The following is a 24,190-nucleotide window of genomic DNA, read 5'->3' on the forward strand; positions in this document are numbered from 1 at the left end:
ATTAATGGTGGTGCTGTTTCATAGTCATATTGTTTGAATAACTGCTACCAAGCCACAATGAGTAACCTTGTTATTGAGGACTACAGTTCATGTAAAAGATCTCTGCAGCAGTCTCTAAATGGCATTTCCTTGTACTTCATGTGGATAATCTTATATTTAAAATAAACTACATTTTTTAAAAGAGTTTGGGCTTTTACAAAATAAATCATTAAAAAAAACCCTTTGCTCCAAAAGCAGTTATTGGGCTTCAAAGATGGCTCAGTTGGTGAAGCATTTGCCACACAAGCGTGAGGACCTGAGTTCAGGTCCTCAGAACCTACGTAAAAGTCCAGGTAGGATGGCATGAGCTTGTAATTACAGTTCTGGTCAGGTGGTAAGAGGAGGGGCCTAGGGCTCCCTGACCAGACAGCCTCCAATTCAGCAAGCAACAGGTTCAGTGAGAGAGCCCAGCTCAAAAAATAAGCCATTGAGCATCTGAAGAAGACACCTGACACTGGGCTGTAGCCTCCACACATGTGTACACATGTGCACATGTACCACACACATCAGTGAAATTGCTAGGCTTGCCAAGCGCTGTCCTAGGGCCATCAATTGCCAATGATGTGGTCATAGCACAGCCCCGGGACTCTCAACACTTGGCTCATCTTCACAGCTTTGCGAGCATGTGCCCCTCAGTTTGAAGATGGGGAAGCTGAGGCATGAGAATAAAGTGAGTCATTGGGTAGTCTTATAACTGCATGTGAGAGAACTAGATTCAAGTACAGGCTGTCAAGCTAAGTCTATATTTTGTGGTAATAAACACCAGATAAGTCTAGAACAAGAGGCTCATGAGTAAGTAGGTCATTGCACCGTAGTTTCCAGAAAGCCCACGGAAGTGGCGCCCACCAGCCTTCTTGAGTGGGAAGTGAGTGGGGTGCCAACATGGAACTTTAAGGAGGAAGAAGGGTGTCAGGCATGTGAGGTCCACAGAAGCTTTGAAAGGTCAGAAATAGCTGGGCAGTGGTGGTGCATGCCTTTTATCCCAGCACTCAGGAGGCAGAGGCAGAGGCAGAGGCAGAGGGATCTCTGTGAGTTTGAGGCCAGCTTGGTCTACAAAGCTATACAGAGAAACCCTCTCTTAAAAAACCCCCCAAAATAAAAAGAAAGGTCAGAAATATTGGTTGGGGCATGTGTAGAGGGCTTCATAGGGGGTGGGAGGGGCAGAATTTGGGAGGGAAGGTATGTTCTCAGCATCTGGAAGTAAAACAAGAAGAGATATATGAGCTGGACTCGGAGGCCTGAGCAGGAGCTCTATAGAGTTAGGACTTGATTCCTCTTGGTCAAAGGTAGGGAAACAGGTATTTCTTGACAGGAGTCACATGTCTGTGACTCTTTAGAGATGCATGTGTGGTGGTAGTGGTGGTGGTGGTGTGTGTATCTGTGTCCATGTCCTCTTACATAGCTCAGGCTGCCTTTGAGCTCTGTCTTTGAACCTCATCCTCTGGAGTCCTGAGATTACAGCATACCTCAGTGTCTCTTTTTGGAAGTAAGCTATGTGGTTCGAGATAGGGACTTGAACCAGGGTGGCAGAAGGGAGGAATCAGTACCGGAAAGGGACAAAAGAAAGTAGAAACTACTGGTGGCCTGTATGGGAAGCCATGTGGGTAATTTGGGGGAGATGGGAATCTGTTGTTTCAAATAGACACTGAGACTCTGTTTTATAAATGCAGAAGGGTGGGGTCAGACTGGAGTCTCAGCAGGATGCACTCCCATGGCAAAAGACTAGGGTGGGGAATGAGGGGACCGAGTGATGGTTCTATTGCTAATGCTCTTGCTATCCAAGCATTAGGTTCTGAGCTGGATCCCCAGGACAGCATGGAGCTACAGGATGTGCATGCTTATAATCCCAGAGTCGGGGAGACTCAGTGGCTAGTCAGCCTAGTATACGTGGTGAGAGCCAGACCTTTGACAAGCCCTGTCTCAAAACAAACAGAAAAATAAAACAGTAGATAGTCCCTGAGAAATGACACTCTAGATTGTCTTGTGTCCTCCACACACACACACACACACACACACACACACACACACACACACACACACACACCACAACATATAAAATAAACCAAGCTGGAAACATCTCCCCACAAAGCAGACATGGAACAGAACGTGTGGAGAACAGTTCACACCTACATATTACCCACAAAGGCCCCCGTCAGCTGGCTCATATGCATCTTAATAAACTGTCTCTGTTTCTCCCACTATCCACACGCCCCTGTCCATTCTTGTGTGAGAACCCGGGGACTTGAAATACAATGCACTCAAGCCCATAGTCTGAAGCCCACACAGTCCAAGCACCAAGTCCTGCACGTGCAATCTCTTTTTGGGGATCCACCCTTTTGGTGGTGAAAGAGCTGACGGCCTGGCGCCCGGCTTCTCCAGAGACAGAAAGCAGCCAACACTCCCTTCACAATATTCATGAAGGAAAGGAGATGTGGGAAGATGTAGGGGAAGAATGAAGATAGCTGGGACCTGGGCACAATTAGAGCAAGAAAATGCTGGGTTTGGAATCCTTCGAAGTCTGATTACTGGTTTTGCTTTTGCGTAAATACAAACTGCTGTGCCAAGCATAAAATAATTGTAATAGATTCATTTAATCACAACGCCGCTGTGTTGGACCTGCAAGAGCTTTGTGCTTGCAGATATACCCTCCCTGGGGCTGTCTGTCTGACTGCGCGGCTGGGCCTGACCTACTTCCTAGCTTTATGGGGAGGTATCTGAAGAGCTTCCCAGGACACAGCCACTCTGGGAACACATAATGGAGGAACTTTTCATCACCCAGGCCTTTGGGGGGGGGTACGTAACACTTAAGCAAGTCCTGTTCGTGCTTGCAGTTTTCACCTAGACATGAGCCACAAGATGAATTCTTATACTTACACCAAGAGTTAACAACAGTGGGATGGCAGGTGGGTTTGTAGTCCAGGGGTGTTCCATTTGATGCAGGAACCCTGAGCTTGTCTGGCTGGGTTAGTGGTGGGGGGAAAGGAAGTCCCCACTTGAAGGGAGTCCTCTATTCCCAGAAGGAAGCCCAGGATTGGAAACTGGGTTACAATGTGCAGTGTCTTGTCACTGTCACGTGGTGTCTGGGACAATGTAGGGCAGGGAGACAGGACTTTCTGTGACTCTAAGAGATGGGCTATTGGGCTGGTGAGGTAGCTCAGTGAGTAAAGGCCATTGCTATATAGACCTGATGACCCCAAGTTCAAATTCTGGAACCCATGCAAAAGCAAAGGAGAGAACAGGAGCCACAAAATTGCTCTCTGACCTCCACTTATACAGCATGGCATATGTGCCCCCTCCATATGTCATGCACACAACACACATACATATACACACGAAAACTATTTAGAATATTTTTAAATAAGTAAAAATGGGACCTTGGAGTGAAAGAACAATGTCCTCCTCTTGGCTATCAGGTGGGCCTTGTGGCAGCTTGGCTAGCTGGTGCAGCCACCTCCCTGTCAAACTTCAGCTTTCAAAAACACTTTCTAACTTGTAATTTGAAAGGTGGAGCTATTTTCTCCAAGCACAGGCAGCTTCATGGATGAAATGAATATACAAAAGCCTGAGCAACAAGCTGGGGACATGGCTCAGCTGATAAAGTGCTTCTCATACAAGGCTGACAGTCTCTGTTTACCACACAGAGCCCACACCCAAAGCTGACTGTGGCAGAGCCTGCCTATAATCCCAGTGCTGGGGAGATAGAGACTGGCAGAGTCCTAGGGCTTCCTGCCAGCGGCTGGCATTGGCCAGCGGCATTGGCACAGTCCAAGCCAGTGAGGCATCTTGTCCCCAAATCAAGCTGACTCAGTGAGTAAAGCATTTGACACCCAAGCATGAAGTCCAGATTTTGGATCTCACCTGACCCCCCACATGCATATCCACCTGGACACGCATGCATATACACCCCCCCATATACATGTGAAGACAGATAGATGATAGACTGGTAGGTAGAGGAATAACACCTGAGGCTTCCCCATACAGGTACACACACACACACACACACACACACACACACACACACACACACACACACACACAAACACACACACAGAGAGAGAGAGAGAGAGAGAGAGAGAGAGAGAATAAAAAAGACTGTGTCAGAAGTTGACATCTGTTCTTCCTATGCATGCACACACATATGCACCTGCACATGTATACACACACACTAGCACACACATACACACCCAAGCATTAGAAATATCAAGGACACTGAGTTTCATAAATCCCCACTAAAAGGGTCTCCTGTGAAGGGTAGCAGACCACGCTGTGATTGTTGCACTAAGAAAGGCAGATATTGAGCCCATATGTGGATCTGCTGAGATGAACCTGACAAGCCTCTCGGGTTGACCTGTGGCCTCTGGGAAGCATCCACATCAAACACTGTTTCACATCCCCTGCTTGACAGATGATGATGCTGTGGCGTGGAAACAAGCGGTGATCTCACAGCTTCTGCCCCCAAAACTGATGTCCTTTAAATGACTTTGACGTGGTGACCAGGGACTGCACAGTCTTCTCTAACCTTTCTCTCTTTGTTTTCAGCTTGGGGACCTGCTTCACAAACTGCAGTTTGTCCTGGCCTATGTGGCCCCTTGGCAGATGGCCTGGGGTTCTTCCTTTCACGTGTTTGCCCAGCTCTTCGCCATCCCTCGTATCCTTTCTGCTTGCTCTCACCTGCCAAGCGGAGGTTTGCATTTTACAGGGACAAGCTTTCCACTGACCTGGCAGTAACAGCACTGTAAAATCTGTCCGATTACATTTTAATGGGTGTAGGAGAGGCACTCTGGGTCCCTGCTTCAGGCCACTTAACTTTAAAAGACATTGTGTCATTCTGGACTCTGCCTGCTTCTCAATGCATGCTAGGCAGTTATTTTTACATTTTTTTTTTTACATTTTATTTACTTAGTGGGAGGCATGTGCATTTGTGTAAATGTGAAGTTCAGAGAACAATTTGTAGAAATTGGTTCTCTCCTTCTGACATGTGAGTCCCAGGAACAGAACTCAAACCACCAAGCTAGGGACAAGCATCTCTACCCACCAAGCCATTTTGCTGGCCCAACTTTTTTCTGAGCCTCCCATTTCCCATCTCCAGGTATGCAGTCAGAGAGTTGGCCTTTTAAATGAAAGTAACTGATTAAAATAATTGGGTTGGGTTATGCAAATTTGTACACATCTATTTTCCCTTAAACTTTATGGATAGGATTAATGAATTCAGTATTTTATTTATTATATCATTATATAGTATAGTATTGTATCTACTTTGTCAATATTAAGAAATCTAGAAAGAGTTACAAAAAGAATTACCCCTAAGTACTTTTGGAGGCTACGAAATTAATCATGGTTTTATTTTGTGCTTGCTAGGCAGACCTGGTTTCTGTACATTTTTAATGTGTTTCCATAATGATAATTAGTTTTAAATCCATTTAATTCACTTCAAAGCAAATTGGAGATGCCATTTCTAATGATCACATTGACACAGATAACTAAATTTTATGCCCAACTGTAGACAGTCATAGAGGAGCTGATTACAGAAAGCCATTCATGATGACACACACCAGTAATCCTAGCATTCAGGAGGAAGAGGCAAGGGGATTGCCTTCAAGTTCCAGGTAGGTCAGATCTGCATAGGTCCAGGCCAGTCAGGCTACATAGCCAGACCCTGTCTCAAAGCTACAGCAAAACCAACAAAGAAAGTACCAGAATACACTTGAAGAGAGAGAATAATACAGTGTTTCTCTATGGCAGCGTAAAAATCTGTCCCTCAGGGTTTCCTGTGCCACTGACTTTAAACTTTCTATACTCCATGTTTCTGATCTCGAGGCTCAGGGCCACTGCCATCAGAATCCAGGAGGAACCTGTAAGATGAGTAAGTAGATCTCTGGGCTCAGCTCAACTTCAAGGTCAGATTCAAGGTTGGGTCCTAAGATGGTGTTCTAGTTTGTTTCTGTTGCCACAACAAACACTCCAACCAAAAGCAGCTTAGGGAGGGAAGGGTTTATTTGGCTTACATTCCAGGGTAGAGTGGAACTGTCACTGAGGAGAAGTCAAGGCAGAAACTCAAGCAGCCAGTCCATCACATCCACAGTGAAGAGTAGTGAAAAAGAATGCACCCTGGCTGCTTGGTCTCATATGCTCGGCTTTCTTCACGGTCCAACTCATGAAATGGTGTCATTCACATTCAGGGTGGGTCCCACCTCAGAGAAAAATCAAGACAGTCCCTGTCAGACATGCCCACAAGACAACCTGATCTAAACAGTTCCTCCATAAGGCTCTCTCCCCAGGTTGTGTTAAGTTGACAGGTAAAACAAACCAGTACAAGATGGACACAGAAACTGTGGTTATGTTGATTCTCTCTGGTGAAGGTGCCACAGACTAAGCTCTGGCAATGCATTCTGGGTGCTGTTTGCTGCTGTGATTAAGGCTGGGAGCTTGGATCCCATGAACATTTTGGGAGGTTAATTGGAGTCTCTCACAGGAAATTTCTTACTCAGCCTGGTAATCAGGACAGAAGCATACTTGTGATAACCGCTGAGCAATAATGTATTCTAGATTTTTACATTTTAAAAAAATTCATTAAAAACATCTTTGGCTCCTACAGTCTTTATGACCCACATAGATCCCTGAGTCTTGAGAGGAGGGTGTAACAAAGACATCCCACTCAGGGCTGAGTACTCCAAAGTCTCTCTCTTTTCTCTCTGCACATTGCCCAGTTGTATATCTACATGTTAGCTACCATCTACTGCAAGAAGAACCTTCTCTGATGGGGTTTGAGAGTTGCACTGACCTATGGGTACAACAGTGTGTCAATAGGAGTAGTTATGTTGCTGCATTCATTTAGCAGGATAATAGTTGTAGGTGTTCCCATAGGACCTATGGCCTGTTTAGTCTCCTGTTCTTGGCCACATTAATAGTGTGAGATATGAATTCAGTCTTATAAATACAAATTTTAAAAGTTGTTGGTTAATCCCCTAATACTTGTGCCACTATTGTAACAATGGGAATATTCTGAAAAAAAAATAATGGTTATTATTGTAGCTTACAGGGGTCATAGCTTAGGGGACCTAACTTGATATTTTTAAACCTTTCAAGGTTATTTGGAAGAATAAGCTAAGAGAAAAAAATTGTTTGTACCACCCTTCAACTGCTAGCCATTTTGTTTTCCTAACAGGGTCCCTTATACAAGGATAAGGTGAAAGACTAAGGTAATTTCTTATTTCTTGTGTATATCTAAGTTTCTCATCTGGGATTTCAAGCATGTTTTTTTAAATGAAGATTACCAATGAAATACAAATGCATAGTTGAGAAACCATGAGGACACTTTAAAGTGGGAAGCTCAGATCCCCAGCATTTCATGAATGGTGTAGTTTCCTATCAATATCTGTGCTTGATAGGTAAGCATGGACCCTAGTTATTATTGTCGGCTCTGTGGCTTGGTTGCCTGTCTGTTGGGTTCATATCCGAACCTGTGTTGACTACTCAGTCAATCCCCAGAGAATCAAATAAGCCAGCATGGAGCATGGCTTAAAGCCAACTGCTTCCATTTGTAGATGTCTTCTCTTAAGACATGGGAGCATTAGGGCTTAGGAAATAATTCAGTAGAGTGTTTGTCTTCCAAGCACAATAACCTGATTTAGACTCCTAGAATGCATGTACCCAAAAGCTGTCTTGATGGGCACTTGTAATTCCAGTGATGGAGAGGCAGAGGCAGGCAGATTCCTGAAACTCACTAGTCAGTGGGCCTAGCAGCCTACTCAGTAAGCTCCAGGCCAGTGGGAGACCCTACCTCCAAAAACAAAGTGACAGTATCTGAGGAAAGACACCCAAAATTAAGCTCTGGCCTTCACATGAATATGTACTCAAGTACATACACGCATGCATGCACACACCCACCACGAAGTGGAAACACTCAAGATGCATATTGTACAGGATATTTGGCAACCAGTTTTAGAATAATCCTCTATCTCTTCCCTAAAACTGGTCCTGTAGTGGCATCACTTTTTCCCTTCTGCTAAAACAAGGCCTTCCAACTGCCCCTGTGCTAGCCACTGCCTCCAAAGCTTCTCCTTGTCCACAGACCTCTCCACTCTTAATACCAAGAGACCCACGTGAGATGAAGGGTGGAGAAGCTGGGTATACATAACAGTTCAGAAAAAAATGTCAGACCCCTGAATCTCAGCCTGGATCCCAACTAATTGCCAAACGTTAATTATCTCATCACCCTATTAAGAAATGTGGGCTCCATCCCACATTGAGAACAGACTAATTTGCTCTGTTTTGGAATTGAATTAGCTTTCCAGCCAGCAGGGCACTGGTGGATAAATTGCTTTCTCCCGTTCTAGCATGTTTTCTCCCTTGCCACCTCCATTGACTTCTGAGCTGCCAGCCTCTGGAGAGAAAAGAACACCCTTTTAACATGTGTGGACACCGTGCCCAGCTATCACCTCTCATAATTAGACAGACTTCCCTACATTATCGCCACTAAATGTGCATTGTGGGAAGGCAACTTTCCGCTTGCCACATCCCTTTCAGCTTCTAATGATTTCATAAGGTGTTTAATTATTGCCATTGAGGAGTTCATTTTAATTGTACTTTTAACCAGTCATCTGCCCTGTAGGGCTAACCTTTGGGCCTTTTCTGTTGGAAAGAACTGAAGAAGGCCACACCATGGCCTGTATTAGTGCTACTAGTCACAGTTCAGCTGAATACTTCATTCATTGTCCCTTCCCTAGAGTGCCTAGCTTTTTATTTTTATTGTGTGTGTATGTATGTGCATATGCACAGACATGTGGAAACTAGAGCTTACTGTTGGAGTCTTTATTGATAGCCTCCTTGTAGCCCAAGTTGGCCTTGAATTCTTGCTGTAGCTGGGAGACCTATAACTTCTATTCCACCTGGCTAATGCCGGGATCACAGATGTGTGACATTGTGACCCATGGAAATGGCATTTAAAACTCTGGTAATGACAGCATGTATTCTGCCTTAACCCCATCCTCTCAGACTCAGCCATGCTTTTCTTCCAGACATTCGCCACCTCGATCTTCTCTACACCCCTGAGCCCTTTCCTTGGGAGTGTCATATTCATCACATCCTACGTCAGGCCAGTGAAATTCTGGGAGAGAAGCTATAAGTAAGAACCTAACATCACAGCTCTACTCCATGTACCTATTCCCTGCCCCTCTGGGATGTTTTGGACTGTTTACATCCTCTGGACAACAGTGCTGATCCAGGCTGTCATTATTCCCCAGTTCACAGTATGAATTTGGAATCTGCTGCTTGTGTGGTCAATCAGTGATCGACTGGTTGTGTAGTGTGAATCAGTGATCTCTTATTGCCGTAGTGTGAATCAGTGATCTGCTATTGCTGTAGTGTGAATCAGTGATTTGCTGCTGGTGCAGTGTGAATCTGTGTTCTACAGGTCCAGAATTAATTAGGGTTCCCCAGCTATGAAGGGAAAGAGTTAAGAATCCAATTCTTTGCTCCTAGCCTAAGGAATGTGATGGGCAAGTCATGGCCCACATGCTCTGATGTACTGGGATTGCTTTGTCATGTCCCTTCTGTGAGCATTGGAAATTCAGCTGCAGGATGCATCTGCCAAGCCCACTTACCATAACTCTGCACAGACAGGTGTATCACTGAACACACAGAACACACTTATTCACATTTTTCCTTATCTATTTGGACCAGCCACCAGTTTTACCAAGGCAGTAGTGGTAGAATAGAGTACTTTGTTGTTGTTATTTTCTGGTAATGGGGAGTGGAACCCAAAGCCCAGAACACGCTGAGTCCACTCTACTACTCTTATTAAGGGCAAAAACAATATAGGCACAATGGCTTACTGGGTGTCTTTTTTTTTTTTTTTTTCTTTTCTTTTCCTTTTTAAGACTCCATCTGTTGCATTCCTGGGCTGGCCTCAAAATGCTTATATAGCTAAAGATGACCTTGAACTTCTGATTATCTTTTTGCCTCTGCCTTGCTGTTACTGGATTACAGGCATGCACCCTCTTTATGTAGTGTGTAAAGCCAGAGCCAGGGCCTTATGCACACTAGGAAAGCACTCTACTGCCTATCTACATCCCTAGTCCCTGCTGTGCAATTTCAAAGACCTCTTAGGGAATTGTCCAGGAGCACTGAGGCCTGCCAGGAGAGGAGCTGTGTATGAGCCAAGCCATCTTCCCTGGGCAGAGGCCTTGCTCATCCATGCTGTGCTTATACTCAGCAGAACTTGGTACTTTGTTTTGTGGCTCAGAGGTTGGCCTGAAGGTAGAAGACCATGGCATTCAGTTTCTGCCACAAGGCAATTTATTTGAGCATAAGCATGTGTCAGGGTTCAGGCCATGGGGTATATGGATTAAAGCACAGCGTTGGGCTCCAGACCTTCAATGTTGGCATCCTCGGGCCTCTTCTCCCTCATTTGTAAAATGTAGGTGACAATGGGACCTATCTCATCAGCTCAAGCAAGGAGAAAGCAAGTTAGCATCTCAGCACACTTTAGACACCATGTGAATCCAAGATGATCTGATTCCCCAGACAGACTAGGATGGCTGCTCTGCGGGGGGGGGGGGGGGGGCATTCCCACTCAAGGCTGAGATGAAAGGTGTTTACTTAACTGAGCACACACTTTGCAGAAGTTTAGGTCTAGGTGAAGCTGGGGAAAACTCAACTTTTCTTTTTCTTCCCTCCCTCCCTTCCTCTTTGCCTGCCTCCCTCCATTCTTCCCTCCCTCTTTTCCTTCCTTCGCTCCTTCTCTGTGCATTTTTGAGAGGGTCTTAGCTCACCCCAGGCTCTAATGTGATCCTCTTGCCCCAGGCTCCCCAAGTATTAAAATTGCATGCACATGCAAAAAAAAAAAAAAAAAAAAAAAAAAAAAAAAAAAACCTTAATTCTTTTCTGAAGTACAAAGCTTTGGTGCTGGTAGTACAGTACATGTGTGTCCCTTTAATGGGACTTTCACACTCCAACCTACAGCCTCATTACACCATAATTTCAGTGAGTCTGTTCACAAGGTACTTAGACAAATAATGACATTTCTCCTGCTTGGTTGTCATCGTTGCTGAGGTGCAAGTCATGAAGCTGTGTGATAAGGTGTGCCATTGCTGCGACAGCTTTGCTGGACTTGGGCGGGCCAGTCCCAGATCTTTCACTGGTAATAACAGGTACAGGGGAAGTGGGACCAGAATGGCAGGCAGTAAAGGCAGTGACTGTAGTCTTCAGCATCTGTGTTTACCGATCCTCTTCTTATGGCTAACAGAGTGTTTTCAGCCTTGATGCTCACTCTGTGCGGTCTCATTTTCCTCATTCAGTAGAACAGACCAAGAAAACCCTACCAACATACATGGCTTATATAGTTCATAGAACCAGTGAACAGCCAAGAATATTAGCCCAAATCTGCCCTTCTTATGGTTCCTGAACACTTTCTGTTGTGTTTCAAAACCTCTTACCACCCCTACACACAGAGAGAGAACATACCTATAACACAAAAACAACCACATTCATATGAACTATGCACATACAAATATAGTACAGTTTCAGTGGACACACACATGTCAAACACAAATGAATATATCTCTGAGCACACATATAAACACATGCCTACAGAGAGCACACATAGTCACACAGAACACACAGAGAACATATACATACAGAGAGAACACACATATATAGAATACACACACACACATAGAACACACAGAGCGTGCACACACACACACACTTGTTTGCACATGCACACACTTATCACTCAGCAATTTTGCTGAGCTGTCAAACCTGTGATTCCTGTAATGGCATGAAAACAGAGTGCCTGTCTTCAAATTGCTGGAGAGCACAGTGAAAGACCACAGTGGAAGGTACCAGTGAATCGTCAGCTTGCAACTTCATTTGTCCCTGTTCCAAAAGCAATGCCAAAGCTTCCTTGTGTCCCCTACCTAGGTTCTCAGCAGCTCCACTTCGAAGAAGAAAGGCACAAGAGCAGGGATGTGGTCCTGAAGACCCCCAGAAACACCGAGTGACTAGCTGAGGGCTTTGAAAGGGGTTCACACTAAGAAGTTTCCTTATGCAGTTTCCTTAAATGGATGAGTGGGGGAGATTCCTATTCCCACTTCCCTTCCTGCTCCAGAGTACCAAATAGCTGCTACATCTGTGAAGCAGGGAAGGGGCTGCAAAGTGCCTTCATCCTCCTAGGAAGGGCCCCAGAGTTCTGTGGGATGTTTGGACTTGAGAGGCTTAGGTAACATGAAAACACACACACTCACACACACACACACACATGTTGCTTTGAGGGTTTCAATTTGTGTCTCCAGCTTCAACATCCATTTGTTCAAACCCTGCTCTCTTACCCCATACTATGACAAGAGGAGGCAAGACCTTTGGTAGGTCATGAGGTGGACCCCTGGGAATAGATTTGCATGCTCTTTAAACAGATGCTTTCTACAGTGCAAGGACACAGTGGAAACTTGGCCATCTGTGGTCCAGAAGAGGCCTCTACCAGAACCTGGTCACACTGGGACCTTGGCCTCAGACCTGCAGATTCAAATGCCATGAACAATAAATCCCTGGTCTTTGTGAGTACTTGAGCCAAGGAGCCAGGTAGTGAGACCGTGGCCAGCAGAGTAGTGTAGTGAGAAGGATATGAGATCTGAAGTCCAGAGGTCCCAGTTGGAGGGAGTTTCAGAACTGTGGGATATGGGGTCCTTGATAGAAGAGGATGTGATGATTACACTTTAAGGTCAATCACCATGGGAACACCTCAGATTTAGACTCACCATAGGAACATGGGCCTGTCTGTGATGGAGCTTGTAGTTTGGGGTTAATAGAAGCAGGAAGATCCACTGTCAATGTGAACAGTGTCATCTAAGTCTTGGACTAAGTATAAAGTGGAAATGAGCTGAGCACCAGCATCCATCTCTCTCTGTTTCCTGGCGATGGATGCAGTGTGACCAGCCACTTCACACTCCAGCCTCCACACCTTCCCCACCATGATGGACCGTACCCTCAAACTGTGAGTTGAAATAAACCCTTCCTTCTGGAAGATACTTTTGTCAGAGCACTGAGCCAAGTTAACTGGTATATGGGACCCTCCCTTCCCACTGATTAGACAGTGTGGGGTACAAGCCACACTGGAGGCACAATCCTGCTAGCATAAGACCAGAACCAGCTGTTATGGTGTGATTGGGAAATGTCCACCACAGGCTCATGTATCTCAACAGTCATGAAACATACATGACTCCCGAGCCAAAGTGCTACAAAGAATAATTGCTGAGGAGAGAAGGCTCTCCAATGGAGCCACCTGCACTCTGTATCCAGGGAGCAGCTTTCATGAGTCATTGCTCATATTGGGGTGGGCTTTGGGTGATGCAGATGTCTTTGAGTCACCCATGGCCCTGTAATTCCTGATTCCCGATCTTGTAAATAATTCCAGTTTGGCCCAGTGGCTCACCAAACCAGACTTGAGGTAAATAATTTTTCTGGCCCAGTGAAATGTTTCTTTGTCTCTTATCAGGCCCTGGGTTCTTTTTGCCTGGACTCTCAGTTCTGTGTCTGATTGAGCAAGGTGATGAGCTTGGCTTATCCCTGCCATTCTGCTGACCCATGAGAAAGCTCTCACACTTGAGGCTTGGTGATGAGCATCTGTGTAGATATATTTCAGACAAAAGCAGCCTTTGAGGAGAGGCAGTGCACTGGGTTTCTCCTATGACTGCTCTGGGCTTACCATGCTTCATGCTATGATGTGTGGTTTTCTTAGGATCCATTTTGCTGAGTGGCAAAAGTGCTTGAAAAGTGCAGAGTGGTGGAGCAGACCATGTGTGAGGCTATGGCAGAGCCAGACTTGCCCATCTGCTCTCCAGCTGTCTGGGGCTGCTGACTCTTCAAGGGCACCGGGTTACTGGGCCTCAGGAGGGACTCGAGGCAATGGATGGCTGAAAGAAACACAAGGCTAGGGCAGCTGTAGGGGAGGTCTGTTCTGAGGCGTAACAACGAGGGAGAGCAGAAACCATGGCTTTTCTAGCGTTGCAGACTTGGAGTGGAAGCTGGTCAATGCCAATCAAGGAAAGACAGGAGTGGGGGGGGGGAGAGAAATTTCACATGTGTGTGGTATGTACACATGTGTGGAGGTCCAAGGACAACCTCAGGATTTGTTCTTCAGGAGACATCCATCTTAGTTCTTTGAAACAGGGACTCTCATTGGCCTGGAACTCATCAAGCAGGGCTAGCCTGGCTGGCCAGCAGACCCCAGAGCTGCACTTGTCTCTGCCTGTCTGGGATTGCAAGCATGCATCACCAAGCCTAACTTTTTTTTTTTTTTTTTTTAATTAGATTAGACTTCAGATTCTGGGGAATTAGTTCAGGTCCTTATGTTTCTGAAGCAAGTACTTTGCCAACTGAGCTATGCCCCTGGCCCTGAGATACACAGCCTTTAAAGCTACACTTACCTCTGTTGCATGACTTAAATATACAAAAGACAAGAGGTGTATTGAGCATGCCCCAAGCACCTGATCAATTAGGACTCCCTAAGGCCTAGAACTCTTAACATGCTAACCAAAGTGCCCCCCACCCTGGGGGGGGGGGACACAATGACCAAGGCTCAAGTGACATTGCAGGCCACACTGCTGGGCACTGTCATTCTTTCCGCTGCAAACAAAGTGGGCTGTGGGAAGGATAAGTAGAATGACTTACTGCCAGGACTCTCTCTCTCTCTCTGTGATCTTGATGAATTCACAGATCTTTCTTCATGATTCTTGATTATTTAGTTCATACATTTCTAACTGCATGTAAGTGTGTGTTTATCTATGTGCATATGATGAGTGCAGGCTCCTGCTGAGGCCAGGAGAAGGCCTGGGAACCCCTGAAATATGAAATTACAGGAAGCTGAGAGCCACCTGATATGGGTGCTGGGTCTTCTGCAAGAGTAGTATGTGCCTCCCTTCATGGTTTTAAAGTGAAAACGGACAAGGAATAGAGTCATCACAAATGTGAGAGCTAGGGGATTTCAACAGCACCAAGGAAGCTGAGTGGAGCGCAACCCTTTGCATGTTGAGTGCCGTAGCCGGTGGTGTTTGAAAACCGCTGCTGCTTGTTTCAGAATTTTGCATGATCAGAGCACACTCTGCCACAAGCCAGGGAGGAGGTCTTCATGAGAAAACTGTGTTTACTCTGTGGTTTGGGGAAAAGGAAATTCTTGGCAGATTTTAAGGATAATTCTTTTGGGGCCCAGGGAGATAGCTCAGTGGGTGAAGATGCTTGCTCCTGGGCCTGCCCTGGGTTTGATCCCCAGGACCCACTTGAAGCAGTGAGAGAGATGACTCCTGAAGTTGTCCTCCACATACACACAAAGCAGCCAAATAAATGTAATAGTTTTTTTTTTGTTTGTTTGTTTGTTTTGTTTTTTGTTTTTTGTTTTTCAAGACATGGTTTCTCTGTATTGCTTTGGAGCCTGTCCTGGAACTAGCTCTGTAGACCAGGCTGGCTTGAACTCACAGAGATCCACCTGCCTCTGCCTCCCGGGTGCTGGGATTAAAGGCGTGCGCCACCAACACCCATCTGTAATAAATTTTTTTTAACTAAAATTATTTGGGTAGAACAAATGAAAATGTCAGGAAACCTCCTTTGAGGAGTGGCAGGCCTCCATGCTGCAGTTTTCAAGAACTGCTCCCCAGCCACACCCACCCCCATTCTAGGCAACGAACCAAGATGGGGGAAGCCAGGAGGACACCAGGAGGCGCACAGCTGAGAGGAAGGGATGTGCCAGCTTTGTGTTGACCTTTGACCCTCTGCTCCTGGAGCTAAGAGTCGACACAGCCTGTTTCAGTATCCAAAACATCAGATATGGCTGGCAGAGGTGGTGCACGCCTTTAATCCCAGCACTTGGGAGGCAGAGGCAGGCAGATCTCTGTTGAGTTCCAGGCCAGCCTGGTCTGTGGACCAAGTTCCAGGACAGATAGGGCTACACAAAGAAACCCTGTCTCAAAAAAAGCCAAAGGGGGAAAAAAATCAAATTTGTGGAAAATTTCCATCTAATATTGTCAAAACTTAAAAAAAAAAAGTCTAAATCTTCTTCCATGCAACAGAGTTGCAGAATATTGTCTTCTTAGATAGTTATTATGAATCACAACTATTTGTTGTCTGTGTATGTATGGATTTATGGAATATTTTTAAGGTTATAGAAAGCTTACTGAAAATTAAGTAGCAATAAAAGTGGAAAGAAAGCCTTCTCCAGATTCACCTGTGCAGGGGACATCACTGCCACCTCCCTCCCTGGCACAGCTCTCATCCCAGGGCAAACTGGCCTGCCCAAGTCTGATATTCTTATTTGCTCTTTCACACAACAGTAAACTAGGCATAAGACCGGTGAGGTGGCTGTCTTCTCCATACCCTATAAAAGTTTAGTAAACAAAAATTCCAAACCAAGCATTCGGAAGGAAGTGTTTACAAATGAACCAGAGATACCAATAAAATAATTGGCATCCAAACATGGACTTTGAGATCAGCAACATTGTGATCCTACCTGGGTGAGAAGGGCCACCCATTCCTAACCATGTTGGTAAATGCCTGCTGTCTTAACTCTAGACAGGAGTGTTTGTACCGTAACATATGGGGAAATGTCTCCCATGAACAGCCAGTGTATGCTGGCAAACAGAATATGAAATAGTGCCAGCAAAGAAAATTACTGTAAAATTACTTAAGTTGCACATTTGAACCCATGTGACAGAGCTAACGATTGGCTTAAGAGATGTATTGGGGTGGGACAGACCCACTCGGTTCTCTGCATTCCATGCTGACACAGGAGGAGTTACCTCCCCACAGGTCAGCTTCTCTGGAGACCTCTTAGAGGCCTGTTAGAGCCCTTGACCTAGACCTCCAGCCTGACATTGTCCTCAGGACACAGCGACTTTGTAGGGCAAGTTTTGAAAACTCACTCACAGGAGCATACCCAACTGACTTGCCTGCATCCCAGAGATGGGGAAGGCTGAGATGGAAGCAACAGGTTAAGGCAGAAATCCAATTACAGAGATAATTAGCACCTTTGGGTTGTGAGCACCGAGTTTCCAGGCGGACCTCACTGGAGGAGAGCTCAGATTGTCCAGAGCACTGGAAGCTTGCCTTCTGAGAGTCAGAGTGTGCCTTAGGCCTGGGGTACCAGGTGGCCTGGCTAGGCCATTGCTTGTGAGGACTTAGTGAGCTTTCTGTGTTCCAAAGAGGCTGTCACCTTTTGGAAAGATAAGAGTTCAGTGGGCAGAGCTTTAGAAAGTGTCTAAATTCCCTAAGGAGTTGGATAATTGACTTTCTTTTGGCTCAGTCCCACTTTAAAAATTGTTTATTCTGCAGCTGGAAATTCCATTTGTCCAAGGTCTTAAGGTGAAATTAAAATTCCGTTTAGGGACCGTGTATGCAGACATGGGATTTCAACCTTCATTACGAAGGATTCTGTTGTTTGCTTGGGTTTCTGTTGCCCTGGGGTCTGCTGTTTTGAGAGATGCTGGGAGGCTGTTTGGGAGGGAAACTGAAGCAGGGTGGACCAGCGTGCTGGGATTCATGGCCTTTGAGTTGCAGCCAAAGAGTCCTTGTCTGCGGTCCTTTTGTGGAATCTTCACTCAGTTCATAATGGCCCCTACCTAGATGGTTGGCAAATGTCTGAGGCTGACAAGGAAGCAAATGGTACTTTAGATTTTTTTTTCTTAAGATGAGCCATTTCATTGATTCAAATATAATCTCATCCTAGAATTCTTGTTATCAGCCCCACTTCCCAGGAGGCAGGCTCAGCCAAGAGGGCTGCATTCCATTGACATTCCAGACAAATGCTCGTTGTTGGTTAGATCATACTGAGCATGACTATTTAAATCCAAGTCGTGTGAAGTACCAATGGCAGCTGGATAGACTTGGATGATGGCTCCATCCGTAAAGCACTTGACCTGGAGGCGTAAGATCTGAGTTCAGATCTCCAGAACCAATACCAAAAAAAAAAAAAAAAAAATAATAATAATAATAATAATAATAATACCAGCACTGTGAGCTTGGGATCCCAACAGCAGGATTGGGCACAGGCAGAATGTTGAACGCTAATGGGCCAGGTAGCCTGGCTCATGTGATAAAGTTGCAGGCCAATGAGAGACCCCCATCTCAACAAAAGGTGAGAGGCACCTGAGGACCAGCAACCTAGATTATCTTCTGACCTGCATATACACATACATATACACACATACACACAAATTACACACACAGTGGGTGTATATACACATGCACACACTGTACACACACATGCATACATACACACACATGCATATACACATGGCCGCTTTTCTTCCTGGTAGGTATCATAGTAAGAAATCCTTTAGAAGTGTCAGTGGGACCCTGTGTATAAACCTTGTGTTCATGCTGGTGTGCCTTTCCAAAAAGCCTTTCTTAATGGTTGGTGGCGTGAGCTTAACAATGTGAAATAGGCACATTTATCACAGACAAGCATCATCAGTTTCATCTTACTGACAACCTCTACCATTTAAAGGCTGATGAGACTGGTACTGTGTCTAAAATGCTAAGATGGCTAGCCAGACACAGGCTTTCCAAGCAAAGCACTCTGATGTTCAGGGGTCCTGGTGCATGTGGCCTGAAAAACAGACATTGTCTCAGGGATACTGGTAGGTTGAGCATCTATGCCGGTGGTTCCCAAACTGTGGGTCACAACCTCTTTGGGGGGCTGCATATCAGATATCCTGCATATCAGCAGAATTACAGTTATGATGTAGCAACAAAAATAATGTTTTTGTTGGAGGGGTCACCACAGTATGAGAAACTGTATTAAAGGGTGTCAGCATTAGGGAGCCATGGATCTATGCAGAAGTTACTCAGAGAGATTCTCTGACTGGACACAGAGTGAAGCCCAAACCAAATCCTTTCCCCACTGTTGACTCTCAGAGATAAGGCTGGCCACCACCAATGCCTTTTCAGAGCAGTGAACCCAGATGCACTGGCAAGGAGAAACCTGCTCTGGTGACCCTTTGCTGCCAGAGCTGCAGAAAATATGCCCTTTTCTAGGTTTGTAAGAGCTGTTCTCATGGCCCAGCCAAAGCAAAACCGGTAAGTATGCCTCCAACTTGGAGATTCTGTCTACCCACAGGCATTTTCTAGAACCAATTGGAAGCACTAATACTTTGTGTGAACCCTGAAATGGGCTGGTGGGATTCTTGCTGGGTGTCTGCTGCTGTGTTTTGTGACCTGAGTTTGATCCCCAGTGCACACATGGTGGAAAATGAACACTAACTCCTACCAGTTGTCCTCTGATTCCCACATGAGTGTCATGGCATGCACATGTATACACACACAAACACACACACACACACACAGAGAGAGAGAGAGAGAGAGAGAGAGAGAGAGAGGAGAGAATGATAATAATAAAAATTTTAATTCTGAAAAGGAATAGCATTTCTCCTGAAGTCCATATACTTGCTTTCACTTTATGCTTAAAATGTTCAAAATGGCTTGAGACAAGGGCATTCTCCCCAAAGAACAACCTTTTTCTCCCCCTCCCAGTGCTGTGTGGAGGTGACTGACTCCCCCATTTCTGCAGGGTTGGTCAGTGGGCATGTCCCTTCTCCTCTGTAAGCACCCTAGCACCCTGCCTGCCCCATCCCACATCTGTTCTGTACACCAGCTGCCTAATGGACAGGGAGCTAACCATTGACCTTTTACTTTTCCGTGTCCCAATCTAGTACAAAGCATGTGGATAATTCCAACACAAGATTGGCTGTGCAAATGGAAAGGGATCCAGGTAAGTGCTTTTCCCAGCCTCTTTAAACCTTGTGTTTCTTTGTGATGCAGACAGATACCAACGGAAGGTATTCAATGTGTTCTGTGTGCTTAGGGCAGAGTCAAGGTGTGTCTCAGTAAATACATTGACTACAAGACATAACTGAGCAAGTAGGTTCATTATCTCCCCCTTGGTTTGCTTTGGGAATCACCCTCCATTATTTGGAATTAGTTCATGACTGTATCCAGTTACCCTGTGAAGACATTTTAAGTTGTTTGTGTATGGTGGACATCAAGCAGACTTAGGACTGGTCCCTCAGGAAAACAGGCATGGTGGCACATGCCTGTAACACCAGCATTCAGGAAACAGGTACAAGAGGACCAGAAACTCCAGACCAGCCTAGGTGACATAATAGGGCCCCATCCTTTAAAATAGCATGGCCCTGTTTTGGCCTTAACATGAATGAGCCACTATAGGACTGAGCATTGAGAGCTCACCTGAAACATTAAGCTGTGGAGTTAGTTACCTGCTAGGAAATTCTTCAACTCTTTTTTTTTTTTTTTTTTTTTTTTTTTCTTCCTGTAAGTGATCTCACTTGTAGCCATTTGTCTCTTTCTTCCTCTTATCAGAATGTCATAATTTGTGTAATTTTTGTTAAGGTGGACATTTGTTCAGGCCTCACCCTCCTTGTCTCTATAGTGTCCTGTGTTCATGCTGGCTACCTATGACGATGCTCTGACACCTCTGTGTAACTTGAAAATGCTTGCAGTGCCTCTAACCCACACCCCATCCCTGTCTTGTAGCAGAATCCATCCCAGAGGATCACTTGTTCCCTCCTGGGATCTGTGACCACAGAGCTGACCTGAAAGGACAGCTGGCCGCCACTGCCCAGTATCACCCTAGCATCAGATTGCAAGATACCAGCCCACCCACCAAACGCATCCTGCTTTGCCATTGCTGTAAAGCCAAACAGCCTCAAATGAAACCATCTATACTGAGACTGCATAAACACTATTAGCATGAAATCAGAGTTTAATGTGTGGAAGTACTTGGAGAGGCAGGCTTATTATTTGTGGAACTTTACATCAGTGTATAAGGAAAAGAGGGGAGATGGGATTGTCTCTGGCATGCAGCTGTGAGACTCAGTGACACAGCAGGATCATTACATTAGGCACATGGACCGTCTCAGAAGCACATCCTGCATCCAGCTAGCCGTAAATGTCTCATTTCCCCTAATTATGCAGATGTGTGGTCAGTGTGTACTAAGATGTTCTTAGTTCCACTTTCAGTTATTGTATTAAGGTACAGAGCAGTGTGTACGGTAAGAAAGGTAATTTTCTCACTCAGGTTTCTTCTTTAAATGTGTGGAGAACTGAAGGTAATCCTTAGTGTCTGATGCCCGCTGATTCACCACAGACAGTGAGTGAACATGAGAGCAGGCCAGCAGGCTTGAACATGGAAGAGTATGTACTGACACCTTATCAGCAACCAGCTCCAGCACCTGTCAGGTACTCAGTATCTGAGAGCTGCCCCCATGTGTCTCTTAGCAACAGCCTGGTCCTCTTACCCATGTAAGCGCTCTGGGACGTCTCCAGGCTAAAGCCAGCCTCACGCTCTGTGTCCCATGGGTGCCAAGTGGGGACACTCAGGTCAGACTACAGCCTTTACCTCATAGAACTGTCTCCTCTGTAGCAGACAACACATAAGAAGCCTTGAGTTTTACATCTATGTCTTTCCTCCAGGGAGGCTCCATGACTGCCTGACTTTCAGAGGTTTCGTGCTCCTGAAGTTAAGGTCCTGGTTTCTATTTGACCTTTCCAGCCCTTCTTTGATCTAGCAAAACATATCCCAGAAGGACTTCCCAGCCTGTCCAGTCTTCCCTTGAAAAGCTTGTAGCCCTCATCTTGAGACACCTCAGAAAGGGAGAGCTGCTGTCAGAACCTAGGAAGGAGAACACAGAAATGCACCACAGGCCTCCACACATAGCTCTGGCCTCCCACTGGGAAGTGGGACATCCTGGTTCCATCTCCTTCCAACATCCTTCCTTTTCCCTGGCTCTCACCATCCATCCAATTGAGTACCGAATGTTAATCAATGGGCAGCCCCTGATGGAATCAAGCCTTGATCAGGGTGTAGAACCAACACTCTCAGTCTCTGCTGGGGGATGAACAAATGGACAGCCACCGTGGGAATGGTGGTTCCAGGCCCAAGTGTTTATGGGAGAGCAATGAAAAGTTGTTTGGTTTTGTAGTGTTTTATCCGTGATTGTGTACACTGAGACAGCCCCAGCTTTCTGTAAGCATGCAAGCTGTGGAGCATTTGAGACAGGAGGTGTTAAAGTAGAGAAGTGAGATACAGGCCTAGAGCTCAAAAGTGTGTGTGTGTGTGTGTGTGTGTGTGTGTGTGTGTGCGCGCGCGCGCGCACACACACAAGATGTCAACCTTGAGTGTCATTCCTCTGGAGCCATCTGCCTTATTTTTTGAGTCAGGGTCTTTCACTGGCCTAGAACTAGCTCAATGGACTAGGGTGTCTGGCCAGAGAGCTCCAGGGATCACTTCTCTCTGCTTCCCTGGTGCTGGGATTACAAGTGCTTGTCACTATGGTTGTCCTTGTAAAAACATGTGTCCTAAAAAGCAAACTTAGACCTCATTCTTGCACAACAGGCACTGCCAACCCCCAAGGTCAGAGTGTTGAGCTTAACATAGGATTGATAAGTAATTTGCAGTTAGACAGCAATGTATCTGTATGGAGGTTACCTCAGGGTCTAGAGGGAAAACATAGGAGGTCTCAAGATAATCCACCAAAACATGTGGGAAACAGGTGCTTTTGTGTCATAGAGACTCTGATCTTATCAAAGGGCAGCTCACTGTTGCAGGATCTGAGCATAAGATAGTAGATTGCTTCTGGGTAAAATCCTCACCAGTCTCATTTCTGCCTGCCCTCAGGAAGTGATGACAACAACCTTAACTCCATCTTCTATGAGCACCTGACACGAACCCTGCAGGAGTCACTCTGTGGAGACCTGGTGCTTGGCCGTTGGGGCAACTACAGCTCTGGTGACTGCTTCATTTTGGCTTCAGATGACCTCAACGCCTTCGTCCACCTGATAGAAATTGGAAACGGTCTTGTCACCTTTCAGCTTCGAGGACTAGAGTTCCGAGGTAGGGTCTCTGTGTTTGCAGCATTGCTGGAGCTCAGTGCGTTGGGGTGAGGACCATATGGAGCATTGCTTAGAAGCTACCTTCATGGGTGGGGAGATGGCTCCCTCACTAAAAGCATGTACTACTCTTGTAGAGACCTGAGTTTGAATCCCAGCATCCAGACTTGGAGACTTACAACCACCTGGCTCCACTCCAGGTGGTATGATGCAACTTGGCCTCTGTGGGCACCTGGACTCTCATGTGCATAGTCACATGCATACACACAAATAAAAATGAATAAAACAAATATTTTAGAAAAGAAGCCACCATGAATAAAGAAGGGTTGTGACTGTCCCACTGCATGGGGTTTAAGGCTACCCATACTTTGAGCAAGCATGATGACATAAGCATACCCCAGTCAGCTGGGGAAACATTGGCACCTTCCGATCTGTCCTCTGCTCTCTGATCTGCCCAGGCAGAGGGTTTCCACCACTCTCCTGCTGATGTGTTTCCCCACCATAGTGGATTGTGTCCCCACAAGCCCCAAGCCCCAGTGAACACCTCCTTCCTCAGGTTGCTTTAGCCAAGTTATTTTACCACAGCAGTGAGAAGAGTATCTAATATAGAGTCAATTCAAGTGATAGCTCAGAGTCAAGTGGTAGAAAAAATAACAGTGTCACCTTGTCCTGTGTTATGGGTTTTCTGGAGACCAACATTGCCGCAACATATGTGAATTCCTGAAACCTCAAAGGGTAAACTATAGAAGGGGAGTCCCAGCATGACCAAGGTCAGTTATGGTTCATGGCCTTGTCTTCTTCCAGTCAACCACAGTGGGCATGTCATCTGACTGTAAAATCAGCGCAGAAGCCATGTCTTGAGGGTAAAAATGGCAGCTCATTCGCCTGCGTCCCACACCTCCTATAGTACATTTCCTCTGACCTAGTTTGTTCATAGTTTTAAACATGGAGACTTAAAAGCCCTGAAGACTGACAAAATTCAAGCTCTGAGCAGGAACTAAGTTGACCCCAAGGGACTGTTACTGGGTTTGTTTCTCGTTGCAGCGTCGGTTACAATATTCCCACAGTGGGTTGGCTTTCTTCTTGGGTGGTGTTGTGGATTTCTTTTTCTTCTTTCTACTTTTCTTCTGAATTCCCTGTGTTCTGAAAGAGCAGGCTTTATTTTGGTCAAATTTAATCTACTTGGGCGCTGCCTGGAGCAGTCAAAGCACAGACACAGTCAGTCTCTCTCTCTCTGGAAATCTACTGAGGAAGCCAGTAG

At 45.7% G+C, this 24,190-nt stretch overlaps 1 protein-coding gene across 1 annotated transcript in view; it reads left to right on the top strand.

The window, feature by feature from the left end:
* Pcnx2 (pecanex 2) overlaps positions 1-24,190 on the top strand; it is a 158,332-nt gene that overhangs the window by 105,269 nt on the left and 28,873 nt on the right. Inside the window, exons 22-25 of the mRNA XM_051201422.1 lie at positions 4,579-4,687; positions 9,034-9,163; positions 19,734-19,792; positions 22,718-22,933. Of these exons, the coding sequence (XP_051057379.1) occupies positions 4,579-4,687; positions 9,034-9,163; positions 19,734-19,792; positions 22,718-22,933 (514 nt within the window). The remainder of the gene's footprint in view (positions 1-4,578; positions 4,688-9,033; positions 9,164-19,733; positions 19,793-22,717; positions 22,934-24,190) is intronic.

The sequence above is a fragment of the Phodopus roborovskii genome, unplaced genomic scaffold (genome assembly GCF_943737965.1).
Source record: "Phodopus roborovskii unplaced genomic scaffold, PHOROB, whole genome shotgun sequence".
NCBI lineage: Eukaryota > Metazoa > Chordata > Mammalia > Rodentia > Cricetidae > Phodopus > Phodopus roborovskii.